This window comes from Mytilus galloprovincialis, chromosome 10 (assembly GCF_965363235.1).
Source record: "Mytilus galloprovincialis chromosome 10, xbMytGall1.hap1.1, whole genome shotgun sequence".
NCBI lineage: Eukaryota > Metazoa > Mollusca > Bivalvia > Mytilida > Mytilidae > Mytilus > Mytilus galloprovincialis.
The window spans coordinates 62,175,129-62,190,971 of record NC_134847.1 but is presented as its reverse complement, the minus strand read 5'-3'; the positions used below and the strand labels follow the sequence as shown (position 1 = coordinate 62,190,971).

At 32.7% G+C, this 15,843-nt stretch overlaps 1 protein-coding gene across 4 annotated transcripts in view; it reads left to right on the top strand.

Moving 5' to 3' along the window:
- Positions 1 to 15,843, top strand: part of LOC143048069 (suppressor of lurcher protein 1-like) — a 330,279-nt gene that overhangs the window by 304,837 nt on the left and 9,599 nt on the right. For all 4 annotated transcript variants that reach the window (XM_076221514.1, XM_076221512.1, XM_076221515.1 and 1 more), the window contains 3 exons: positions 3,684 to 3,876; positions 4,247 to 4,440; positions 7,756 to 7,794. In XM_076221514.1, the coding sequence (XP_076077629.1) occupies positions 3,684 to 3,876; positions 4,247 to 4,440; positions 7,756 to 7,794 (426 nt within the window). The remainder of the gene's footprint in view (positions 1 to 3,683; positions 3,877 to 4,246; positions 4,441 to 7,755; positions 7,795 to 15,843) is intronic.

The following is a 15,843-nucleotide window of genomic DNA, read 5'->3' as shown; positions in this document are numbered from 1 at the left end:
GCAATTGCCTATTGTTTTTGTTATATCTGTTTGATATAGATTACTATTTAAGTTAAAGAAAATGTTCTTGTCAATTTGTCTTCTTATTAAGACGACTTGTTACTAATTTTTTAAGATTTTAAATGTCGAAAAAATTTATTTTAAATGCTGATTATGAAGAGTGCAATGACTATTTGTAAAATTGTCTAGTATTTTTGATAACCGTGGATGTTCATTTTATTTGATTTCGCTCACCTGTCTTAAAACTATAGTGTAAGTGTGAACAATTGCCATTAATTTTATCCCCTGTCTATAAGTAAACTTTAAAAAAAAATAAACCCAAGGAATATGTTATGTTTTTTTAAATGGTCAATCTGTCTGTCTGTGCAACTACTCATTAGTCCTGTTCTTGTCATCACAACATTTTTTAAATCACACAACAGAATTTCTTGAAACAGAGGAATAAATTAGGACATTATCAATATGTAGATGTGCATATGGACAGGAAATTACCATTATACATTTTTTCTAGGAGTTATGTCCCCTTAAACTTGAAGCTTGCCCTAAATAAAATACTGCAACAGTTTGATATCGCAACTCCTTTGAAACCTCAAACCAGAATTTCATCAAAATATAATAAGATAATAAGGACCTAATATGTAGATGAGCACACTCACACGAAACTTTTATCGGTTGACTTTTGTAGGAGTAATGAGAAATCTTTATATAGCTAGTTTCAAATGTATTCCTTGCTTGAGTTTGGCCCCAATTAGGTGATCCACTAAACATAGAAATTGATATTGCCTTTGAGGCAAATGTGTACTATAATGGACACATTCTTGTATGGACACAAGATTTGTATTGACATACTCCAATGGACTTGGCCAGTATTAGTTTTTAGGGAAGACCTCTTGAAAATTCAAGGAAGTTTGTAAGTTTTATAAGTATCCTTCTTGTGAGCAATTTTTATGTCCCAATTATGGACATCATGTTTTCTGGTCTGTGCGTCCGTCCATTCATTCTGACCGTCTGTCCTGCTATAGGTTAACATTTTTGGTATAGGTAGTTTTTGATGAAGGTGAAGTCCTATCAACTTGAAACTTAGTACACATGTTCCCTATGAAATGATCTTACTAATTTTAATGCCAAATTAGAGTTTTAACCCCAATTACACAGTCCACTGAACAGAGAAATTGATATTGCCTTTGTGGCATCTGTGTACTATGGACACATTCTTGTTGGTAAATAAGGTAAGTTCTAAGTGAATTTGTTCTATGAATTCAGAGCACAAGATTTGTGTTGACATACTCCAATGGACTTGGCTAAGTATTAGTTTATAGGGAAGATCCTTGGAAATTGGAGGAAGTTTTATGAGTATCTTTCATGTGGGCAATTTTTCTTGAGTTCATCATGTAAATTTGGTAACTAGATAGTGATTTGATAGTGAATAACCTCAATAAAGGGAATGCAAATTGGGAATCAGTTTTGCTTTTTATGGCCCCGCAACAAAGTTGACGGTGCCATATAGTTTTACCCTTGTTCAAAATTGCGTAATTCCGCAACAAACCATAATACAGAGTTTTTTCTAAACGCCTTCAGATATTGGGCTGATTTTTGGTATGTGAGTTACTCATGATGAGTTACAGATCAAGTTTAAGTTTTGTTCCACTCGGATAAATTTTGCTGAAATTATGGGTTTTCGTCTTTAATAAATTGTTGAAAATCACAGTTATACAGAATTTTTTTCTAAACACTTTCAGATATTGGAATGATTTTTGGTATGTGAGTTACTCATGATGAGTTACAGATCAAGTTTAAGTTTTGTTCCGCTCGGATAATTTTTGCTGAAATTACGGGCTATGAACTTTGATAAATTGTTGAAAATCACAGTTATTCAGTCTTTTTTTCTAAATGCTTTCAGATATTGGGCTGAATTTTGGTATGTGAGTTACTCATGATGAGTTACAGATCAAGTTTAAGTTTCTTTCCGCTCCTCTAATTTTTTCCATGGACTTTGAAAATTGTTGAAAATCAGTTATATGCACTGTTTTTCTATACACCTCTAGATTTTGAGCTGATTTTTTATATATGAGACTACCATCATGTATGTGTCCACATGTGTTATAGAAATTGCAGATTTTTCAACTTTTTGAGACGGGCCATTCATGTCGTTTTGACACATCTAGTTTATGAAGTTTTTTCTTCCTACTTCTTTCTTACTTTTTTCCTGCTAGGGCACACCTGGTATTCTGCTTTGTGTGCAACATAAAGTTTGCTGTATGATAAACTTAATGACACAAAATATCTCTGTATTTAATCACATCTGAAGAAATGACATATTGGATATTATAGTTGTGAACTGTGGTTATTATGTCATATCCTTGTGGAGGTAGACACATTTTACCATTCCTCTGCTGATATCACACAAACTTACACATTAAACTAAGCTTGTAAATGTCATGACTCTAGTATTTGCATGCAATGTAAGCTTCTTTACTGATACAAAGTGCCACATGAGCATTATCAGATTTCTCTGACTTTTTGTGACATATATATATTTAAAAACTCGGTTAATTGAATTTTCTTTTTTTATGGTTTCCAGAAAATTGGTATTGTTTGTAGTGTATAAAAATGCAGATGGTTTTTCCTTAATCACATTGTGTTTCATTTAAGTGTGTTTTAACTGTTACTGAAATTAGAAATAGTTTTTGTTTTATTATTCATTGCCAAAAAAATAAGTGATTATATATCTTTCCAAATTTAAGTATGTAAGAAATTTTGGACATTTTTTCCATTATTTTTGTGAGAGTATCCATAAAAGGTTAGTGATTGAAGTTTTTAGGGATATAGTTGTATAGAGTTTTGTTGTAAAATAGTTAATGTTCGATATAATTGTCTCGCACATTCTGGTGATGAATTAGACTCAGACATGGTAATAAATCTTACTTTATTGTAACTTGTCAGTAATGACTGCTCCTAGCCAGGCCTTAAAGTTAAATTATCCCGTCCAACATAAAATCAAGTATTGACAGTGCATAGACGATTAATTTCCACATCCAACACAGGATGGATTCTTGACCAATGAAATTGCAGTTTGGTATAGAAACTGGTGGTTATTTAGTGAAGGGTTATAGTGCTGTTTTTAAAAGACGATTTATAAATATAGAAAATATTGAACACATGATTGTTAGTTTTAACACAAGACTTGAAGAATAACTGTCTTGTGTCTATTTAGGGGTACATCAAATATACTATTTGAAGAATTATAATTATATAATGAAAAGTATATGTTTAAATTTACGCATCATTTAAAGCATGACAATTAAATGATGATAATGATGAATTAAATGTAATAGACATGTTTGTAATGTGCTGAGGCTCATAAGGAAATTATGGAACAAATTATTCTGACTAAAAAAGCAGCAACTATCAATTTTAGAAATTAAGAGAATGGGATTGAATCCATGACCTTTAGACCCACTCTTGGGATGAGCATAAGTGTGATATCACTGACTTTTTTTCATGGATAAATGATGACATGCATTCCAATCAGTCATTAACTAATTGCCACTGGATGTTTAAAAAGCTATCAGACAATCAGAAACACTCCAAAAGCAATGTCCAGTATATGTATGTAATTGTTTTTGATATGAGTTTTGTAAGTTAGAAATAAATTGCTTAATTTTCTTTTTTTTTTCATACAGCATTTAACTGTAATCAGTATATAGAGAGTAAGACTAAACATGGGATAATTATGAGTCAGAATCATCCAGCTTCATACCCAGCATCTACAAGATGTACCTATATATTTAATGGAACAGCCGAAGAAAGAATACAAATAAAGTTCACAAGGATGGATCTATTTTTTGATGGAGGAAATCCAAATGAACCATATGAGTAAGTTGTAAGGGGAGATAAGTCATTGACATTTTATGACAAAAATGCAGTTGATTTACACATTTCAAGTATTTATCTGGATTTATTGATAATGCTTTAGAAAACATTAATTTGATATAAATTTTTAATTTTCTTACTTCTTGAAAACTACTATGAAAAATATTAAGTTTTTGTTGGTAGGTCACTGTTTGAGAAATACAAAAATATGAAAAAATATGGTCATATGAAATAAAGAACCTGCTAAAAAAAGAAACAGTTTGGTAACTGTGATATGGACTCATTTTAAATATGCATGTTTTTGAAGTAATCATATTAAAGATTGAAGCTAATTCAAATCATAAAATACAATTTATTTTATTTATTTTTCTAGTTGTGACGGCCAAGACTCCATAAAAATTTATATAAAAATTGACAATGATGAAAAAGAATTAGATTATACCTGTGGGAAAAAGATTCCAAAAATGTTTATGTCAAACATTCCCTGGATGAAGGTTGTATTTGAGAGTGGGAGCAGAACACAACATTCTAATACAGGGTTTGCATTCGAGTATAAATTTTTAACAAGTAAGTTTAGTAATAAATCAGTAATAAAATAAATGGAAATTAAAAATAAGTAAAATCTCGTTTTGCTTATCCAATAAGCTGTGCAGTAAGCCAAAACATTCATAGTCACAATAGGCCAAACATTTATCATATCAATGGGCCAAAACATGTATCATACCAAAAGGCCAAAATATCCATCAAACCTTTAGGCCAAAACTTCAATCATACCAATAGGTCAAAACATCCATCATACCAATACGTCAAAACTTCAATCATACCAATAGGTCAAAATATCCATTATTCCAATAGGTCAAAACATCCATCATTCCAATAGGTCAAAATATCCATTATTCCAATAGGTCAAAATATCCATCATTCCAATAGGTCAAAACATCCATCATTCCAATTGGTCAAAACATCCATCATACCAATAGGCCAAAATATCCATCAAACCTTTAGGCCAAAACTTCAATCATACCAATAGGTCAAAATATCCATCATACCAATAGGTCAAAACATCCATCATTCCAATAGGTCAAAATATCCATTATTCCAATAGGTCAAAATATCCATCATTCCAATTGGTCAAAACATCCATCATACCAATAGGCCAAAATATCCATCAAACCTTTAGGCCAAAACTTCAATCATACCAATAGGTCAAAATATCCATCATACCAATAGGTCAAAACATCCATCATTCCAATAGGTCAAAATATCCATTATTCCAATAGGTCAAAATATCCATCATTCCAATAGGTCAAAACATCCATCATACCAATAGGCCAAAATATCCATCAAACCTTTAGGCCAAAACTTCAATCATACCAATAGGTCAAAACATCCATCATACCAATACGTCAAAACCTCAATCATACCAATAGGTCAAAACCTCCATCATTCCGATAGGTCAAAACATCCATCATTCCAATAGGTCAAAACATCCATCATACCAATAGGCCAAAATATCCATCAAACCTTTAGGCCAAAACTTCAATCATACCAATAGGTCAAAACATCCATCATACCAATACGTCAAAACCTCAATCATACCAATAGGTCAAAACCTCCATCATTCCAATAGGTCAAAACATCCATCATTCCAATAGGTCAAAACATCCATCATTCCAATAGGTCAAAACATCCATCATACCAATAGGCCAAAATATCCATCAAACCTTTAGGCCAAAACTTCAATCATACCAATAGGTCAAAACATCCATCATACCAATACGTCAAAACCTCAATCATACCAACAGGTCAAAATATCCATCATTCCAATAGGTCAAAACATCCATCATTCCAACAGGTCAAAATATCCATCATTCCAATAGGTCAAAACATCCATCATACCAATAGGTCAAAACATCCATCATTCCAATTGGTCAAAATATCCATTATTCCAATAGGTCAAAATATCCATTATTCCAATAGGTCAAAATATCCATCATTCCAATAGGTCAAAACATCCATCATTCCAATAGGTCAAAATATCCATCATTCCAATAGGTCAAAACATCCATCATTCCAATAGGTCAAAATATCCATCATACCAATAGGTCAAAACATCCATCATACCAATAGGTCAAAATATCCATTATTCCAATAGGTCAAAATATCCATTATTCCAATAGGTCAAAATATCCATTATTCCAATAGGTCAAAATATCCATCATTCCAATAGGTCAAAACATCCATCATTCCAATAGGTCAAAATATCCATCATTCCAATTGGTCAAAACATCCATCATTCCAATTGGTCAAAACATCCATCATTCCAATAGGTCAAAACTTCAATCATACCAATAGGTCAAAACTTCAATCATACCAATAGGTCAAAACATCCATCATTCCAATAGGTCAAAACATCCATCATTCCAATAGGTCAAAATATCCATCATTCCAATTGGTCAAAACATCCATCATTCCAATTGGTCAAAACATCCATCATTCCAATAGGTCAAAACATCCATCATTCCAATAGGTCAAAACTTCAATCATACCAATAGGTCAAAACATCCATCATTCCAATTCAAATACTAATTTGTAAAAAAATTCATCATAACAATTCAAATTGGTCAAGTCATCAATATTTGTTAACCAATTTATTGCTTCCAAACATTTTGAATTGCTTATGGTTTCTCCTCCCTGCTACGTATACAGAGAGGAGAAATTTAGCTATAATGCAAATTTCAATTTTATTATAACAAATTCATATTTTAAAGTTATAAAATTTAATTTCCTACGAAACCTTGACAAATTAAGCTGACTGAACAAAAGCTTAAAAAGTTATGTAATGTCTCAAAAAATAGTATGCAGTCGTCACACATCTTGTTGTTAACTTTATCCAAGTCTTTGCATGTCAGAATACAATTGTTTCCAGTATTTGACATGAAAATTGCACTTTTAGCTCCTAACATGGCAGTAATTGCATTCTAGATTGATGGTGTAACAACTGGAGTCTTTATTATAAAGAATGTTTTATGAATAAGTTTCACAGAATAGAAGAATGTTATTTGTGATTAAGTGTATATTTATTAGAATTTGTGAAATTTGATGAAATGCATTTTACAGCAAATAAAACTAAACTTTGTAAATTATGCTATTACTGCAGGATATATTATTGCACAATTCATACATCTTTTATGTTGATGTGACATAATCTCTACTGAAAAAGTGAAAATTCGAAGGAAATTATAATCGTTAAATTCTGCAATAGTCCTTTGTGTATTTTGTGTAACCATGAACACTTGACACTGTGAAATTATTGGATTTGTTTGGCTGGGAGAAGTTTTGTGCTTTTATTGACTATTTTAAAAAATCTCAAATTTTGAAAAACCCAACATGTTATTGCATTTCTATGGTTTGTTTTCTGTATAAAGTTGGAAAAAAAAGATTACAAAACCAATAAACCAAATGTTTTCCTTAACATATAAAATGCTACACACACATAGAGAAACTCATTTCATAACATTTCATCAATAACAGATTAAGTTATGGATAAAGAAATACAGAAGTACATTAGTCTTGTATGATGTCATAAATTTAACTCATTACTTTTTTTTCTCACAATTCTAAAGCTTACAAACAAATTAACTTCTGTACTGAGATTTCTGGATTGTCCTAAGAAATAAAAGTAAACTTCTTTATCAATTTGTCTCTGGTGGATTGTTGTCTTGTTGGCAATCATACTACACCTTCTTACTTTTATATTGAAGAAAAGCTTCATTTAAGCTAATATTCTGTAAATATATTTTAGTTGTGTTGTTAGGTTGCTGTTTCATTGATATTTGCCAATTTTTGTTATTCATACTAAGAATTATTTTGTATTTCCAGATTATGGCATAACTACAGGAGAACAGGATAACAGAAAAGGTAAAAGTCACAAATTTATGTCAATTTCTGATACATGAAAAGAAAAACAGGAACCTGATAGTTTCTATAAATACATCAATTTTGACTAGGCATTTCTATCAAATTAAAAGAAGGGCTAAAGATACTAGAGGGACAGTCAAACTTATAGATTGTAAAATAAACTGACAATGCCATGGCTAAAAAAGACAAAGGAAGCAGGGAATTAATAGTACACAATACTCAACATAGAAAACTAAAGAATCTCACCACAAAACAGGGGTAAATATAGCCTTATAAAGTTAAATGGCAACCCATATCTCACAAGTTAATTTCTAGTCCCATCGTGTTCATACTTTTTATGAATAGCCTTTTGATTGTGATATCCACTTTGTCAGAAATAGGCTGATCTTGATTTGGCCAACACAATAAAGATATCTGAAAACATTCTAAAGAAATCAAAGCTCAGTAATATAAATTGTAAGTCTCAGACTTGTGTATAACTTGAAGAAAAATCACTGAACATATTAGTAAGAAAGGATACAATGTTTACTGTACATATTCAGTCTACTACAAATTCAATCAATTAGTACACAATTACACTTCTGCCTTGTACACAAACATTACTCAAGTGAACAGAAGCTTAACTGACTAGAGCACAACCATTACAGCCTTGAACACAAACACAATGGATTTAAACAGAAGCATAGTTGACTAGAACTAAAAACTACTGCCTAAGAACACAAATCTTACTAATTAGAACACAAAGATTACAACATAGAAAACAAACGTTACTTCAAACACAACTGATTAGAACACAGACATTACAACATAGAAAACAAACGTTACTTCAAACACAACTGATTGGAACAGAAATATTTAGCATAGAACACAAACACAACAGAATAGTATGAAACACAATAAATAAAACAGTTCAACACAAACAATTTATACTACAACTAAATGCATCCAACTAGATAATAAGCACAACAAACTAGATCATAAGCACAACAAACCAGATCATAAGCACAACAAACTAGATCATAAGCACAACAGACTTTAACACACCAAACTAAAACATCTGTCAACGTATATTTGTTCTGCCTAACAGAAGTTCCAATGGAAACTTTGTTATAAACAATGTCATAATATCTATTCCTGTTGGAACAAATATTCTATACTATTTATTCCGTAAGGAACATATGCTGTAATATTTATTCCTGTGGAAATAATATTCCAGAATATTTTTTTCTTTTGGAACTTATATTATGAAGAAACTTATATTCTGTGACAGCACAATGGACTAGAATACAAACACAAATTATTAAAACACACAACACACAAAAGACAATGCACAAATATAACAATCTGAAAACACCTGCATGACCATCTGAATCCAACAAAATGGACTAGAACTCCTACACAACAGATATGAATACAAAACACAACAGACTAGAACTCCTACACAACAGATATGAACATAAAACACAACAGACTAGAACTCCTATACAACAGACTAGAACTCCTACACAACAGACTAGAACGCTAATACAATATGATTGAACATCAACCTAACTAGAACTCATACACAACAGATACGCACATAAAACACAACAGACTAGAACTCCTACACAACAGATATGAACACAAAACACAACAGACTAGAACTCCTACACAATAGATATGAATACAAAACACAACAGACATGAATACAAAACACAGCAGACTATAACTCATACTCAACAGATATGAAAACAAAAAACAACAGACTAGAACTCATACATAACAGATATGAACACAAAACACAACAGACTAGAACCTATACACAACAGATATGAATACAAAACACAGCAGACTAGAACTTATACACAACAGATATGCACATAAAACACAACAGACTAGAACTCCTACACAACAGATATGCACATAAAACACAACAGACTAGAACTCATACACAATAGATATGAATACAAAACACAACAGACTAGAACTCCTACACAACAGATATGAATACAAAACACAGCAGACTAGAACTCCTACACAACAGATATGAACACAAAACACAACAGACTAGAACTTATACACAACATATATGAACATAAAACACAACAGACTAGAACTCCTACACAACAGATATGAACACAAAACACAACAGACTAGAACTCATACACAACAGATATGAACACAAAACACAACAGACTAGAACTCATACACAACAGACATGAATACAAAACACAGCAGACTATAACTCATACTCAACAGATATGAACACAAAACACAACAGACTAGAACTCATACATAACAGATATGAACACAAAACACAACAGACTAGAACCTATACATAACAGATATGAATACAAAACACAGCAGACTAGAACTTATACACAACAGATATGAACACAAAACACAACAGACTAGAACTCTTACACAACAGATATGAACACAAAACACAACAGACTAGAACTTATACACAGCAGATATGAACATAAAACACAACAGACTAGAACCTATACATAACAGATATGAATACAAAACACAGCAGACTAGAACTTATACACAACAGATATGAACACAAAACACAACAGACTAGAACTCCTACACAACAGATATGAACACAAAACACAACAGACTAGAACTTATACACAGCAGATATGAACATAAAACACAACAGACTAGAACTCCTACACAACAGATATGAACACAAAACACAGCAGACTAGAACTCCTACACAACAGATATGCACATAAAACACAACAGACTAGAACTCATACATAACAGATATGAACACAAAACACAACAGACTAGAACTCCTACACAACAGATATGAACACAAAACACAACAGACTAGAACTCCTACACAACAGATATGAACACAAAACACAACAGACTAGAACTCCTACACAACAGATATGAACACAAAACACAACAGACTAGAACTCATACACAACAGATATGCACATAAAACACAACAGACTAGAACTTATACACAACAGATATGAATACAAAACACAACAGACTAGAACTCCTACACAACAGATATGCACACAAAACACAACAGACTAGAACTCATACACAACAGATATGCACATAAAACACAACAGACTAGAACTCATACACAACAGATATGAACACAAAACACAACAGACTAGAACTCATACACAACAGATATGAACACAAAACACAACAGACTAGAACTTATACACAACAGATACGCACATAAAACACAACAGACTAGAACTCCTACACAACAGATATGAACATAAAACACAACAGACTAGAACTCCTACACAACAGATATGAACATAAAACACAACAGACTAGAACTCCTACACAACAGATATGAACACAAAACACAACAGACTAGAACTTATACACAACAGATATGAACATAAAACACAACAGACTAGAACTCCTACACAACAAATATGCACATAAAACACAACAGACTAGAACTCCTACACAACAGATATGAACACAAAACACAACAGACTAGAACTCCTACACAATAGATATGAATACAAAACACAACAGACTAGAACTCATACACAACAGATATGAATACAAAACACAACAGACATGAATACAAAACACAGCAGACTATAACTCATACTCAACAGATATGAAAACAAAAAACAACAGACTAGAACTCATACATAACAGATATGAACACAAAACACAACAGACTAGAACCTATACACAACAGATATGAATACAAAACACAGCAGACTAGAACTTATACACAACAGATATGCACATAAAACACAACAGACTAGAACTCCTACACAACAGATATGCACATAAAACACAACAGACTAGAACTCATACACAATAGATATGAATACAAAACACAACAGACTAGAACTCCTACACAACAGATATGAATACAAAACACAGCAGACTAGAACTCCTACACAACAGATATGAACACAAAACACAACAGACTAGAACTTATACACAACATATATGAACATAAAACACAACAGACTAGAACTCCTACACAACAGATATGAACACAAAACACAACAGACTAGAACTCATACACAACAGATATGAACACAAAACACAACAGACTAGAACTCATACACAACAGACATGAATACAAAACACAGCAGACTATAACTCATACTCAACAGATATGAACACAAAACACAACAGACTAGAACTCATACATAACAGATATGAACACAAAACACAACAGACTAGAACCTATACATAACAGATATGAATACAAAACACAGCAGACTAGAACTTATACACAACAGATATGAACACAAAACACAACAGACTAGAACTCCTACACAACAGATATGAACACAAAACACAACAGACTAGAACTTATACACAGCAGATATGAACATAAAACACAACAGACTAGAACTCCTACACAACAGATATGAACACAAAACACAGCAGACTAGAACTCCTACACAACAGATATGCACATAAAACACAACAGACTAGAACTCATACATAACAGATATGAACACAAAACACAACAGACTAGAACTCCTACACAACAGATATGAACACAAAACACAACAGACTAGAACTCCTACACAACAGATATGAACACAAAACACAACAGACTAGAACTCCTACACAACAGATATGAACACAAAACACAACAGACTAGAACTCATACACAACAGATATGCACATAAAACACAACAGACTAGAACTCATACACAACAGATATGAATACAAAACACAACAGACTAGAACTTATACACAACAGATATGAATACAAAACACAACAGACTAGAACTCCTACACAACAGATATACACACAAAACACAACAGACTAGAACTCATACACAACAGATATGCACATAAAACACAACAGACTAGAACTCATACACAACAGATATGAACACAAAACACAACAGACTAGAACTTATACACAACAGATACGCACATAAAACACAACAGACTAGAACTCCTACACAACAGATATGAACATAAAACACAACAGACTAGAACTCCTACACAACAGATATGAACATAAAACACAACAGACTAGAACTCCTACACAACAGATATGAACACAAAACACAACAGACTAGAACTTATACACAACAGATATGAACATAAAACACAACAGACTAGAACTCCTACACAACAAATATGCACATAAAACACAACAGACTAGAACTCCTACACAACAGACATGAACACAAAACACAACAGACTAGAACTCCTACACAACAGATATGAACACAAAACACAACAGACTAGAACTCCTACACAACAGATATGAACACAAAACACAACAGACTAGAACTCCTACACAACAGATATGAACACAAAACACAACAGACTAGAACTTATACACAACAGATATGAACACAAAACACAACAGACTAGAACTCATACACAACAGATATGCACATAAAACACAACAGACTAGAACTCCTACACAACAGATATGAACACAAAACACAACAGACTAGAACTCATACACAACAGATATGCACATAAAACACAACAGACTAGAACTCCTACACAACAGATATGCACACAAAACACAACAGACTAGAACTCCTACATAACAGATATGAACACAAAACACAACAGACTAGAACTTATACACAACAGATATGCACATAAAACACAACAGACTAGAACTCCTACACAACAGATATGAACACAAAACACAACAGACTAGAACTCCTACACAACAGATATGAACACAAAACACAACAGACTAGAACTCCTACACAACAGATATGAACACAAAACACAACAGACTAGAACTCCTACACAACAGATATGAACACAAAACACAACAGACTAGAACTCCTACACAACAGATATGAACATAAAACACAACAGACTAGAACTCATACACAACAGATATGAACATAAAACACAACAGACTAGAACTCCTACACAACAGATATGAATACAAAACACAACAGACTAGAACTCCTACACAACAGATATGAACATAAAACACAACAGACTAGAACTCCTACACAACAGATATGAACATAAAACACAACAGACTAGAACTCCTACACAACAGATATGAACACAAAACACAACAGACTAGAACTTATACACAACAGATATGAACATAAAACACAACAGACTAGAACTCCTACACAACAAATATGCACATAAAACACAACAGACTAGAACTCCTACACAACAGACATGAACACAAAACACAACAGACTAGAACTCCTACACAACAGATATGAACACAAAACACAACAGACTAGAACTCCTACACAACAGATATGAACACAAAACACAACAGACTAGAACTCCTACACAACAGATATGAACACAAAACACAACAGACTAGAACTTATACACAACAGATATGAACACAAAACACAACAGACTAGAACTGATACACAACAGATATGCACATAAAACACAACAGACTAGAACTCCTACACAACAGATATGAACACAAAACACAACAGACTAGAACTCATACACAACAGATATGCACATAAAACACAACAGACTAGAACTCCTACACAACAGATATGAACACAAAACACAACAGACTAGAACTCCTACACAACAGATATGAACACAAAACACAACAGACTAGAACTCCTACACAACAGACTAGAACTCCTACACAACAGATATGAACACAAAACACAACAGACTAGAACTCATACACAACAGATATGAACACAAAACACAACAGACTAGAACTCCTACACAACAGATATGAACATAAAACACAACAGACTAGAACTCATACACAACAGATATGAACATAAAACACAACAGACTAGAACTCCTACACAACAGATATGAATACAAAACACAACAGACTAGAACTCCTACACAACAGACATGAACATAAAACACAACAGACTAGAACTCCTACACAACAGATATGAACATAAAACACAACAGACTAGAACTTCTACACAACAGATATGAACATAAAACACAACAGACTAGAACTCCTACACAACAGACATGAACATAAAACACAACAGACTAGAACTCCTACACAACAGATATGAACATAAAACACAACAGACTAGAACTCCTACACAACAGATATGAACATAAAACACAACAGACTAGAACTCCTACACAACAGATATGAACACAAAACACAACAGCCTAGAACTCTTACACAACAAATATGAACATAAAACACAACAGACTAGAACTCCTACACAACAGATATGAACACAAAACACAACAGACTAGAACTCCTACACAACAGATATGAACATAAAACACAACAGACTAGAACTCATACACAACAGATATGAATACAAAACACAACAGACTAGAACTTATACACAACAGATATGAATACAAAACACAACAGACTAGAACTCCTACACAACAGATATGCACACAAAACACAACAGACTAGAACTCATACACAACAGATATGAATACAAAACACAACAGACTAGAACTCCTATACAACAGACTAGAACTCCTACATAACAGATATGAACACAAAACACAACAGACTAGAACTTATACACAACAGATATGCACATAAAACACAACAGACTAGAACTCCTACACAACAGATATGAACACAAAACACAACAGACTAGAACTCCTACACAACAGATATGAACACAAAACACAACAGACTAGAACTCCTACACAACAGATATGAACACAAAACACAACAGACTAGAACTCCTACACAACAGATATGAACACAAAACACAACAGACTAGAACTCCTACACAACAGATATGAACATAAAACACAACAGACTAGAACTCATACACAACAGATATGAACATAAAACACAACAGACTAGAACTCCTACACAACAGATATGAATACAAAACACAACAGACTAGAACTCCTACACAACAGATATGAACATAAAACACAACAGACTAGAACTCCTACACAACAGATATGAACATAAAACACAACAGACTAGAACTCCTACACAACAGATATGAACACAAAACACAACAGACTAGAACTTATACACAACAGATATGAACATAAAACACAACAGACTAGAACTCCTACACAACAAATATGCACATAAAACACAACAGACTAGAACTCCTACACAACAGACATGAACACAAAACACAACAGACTAGA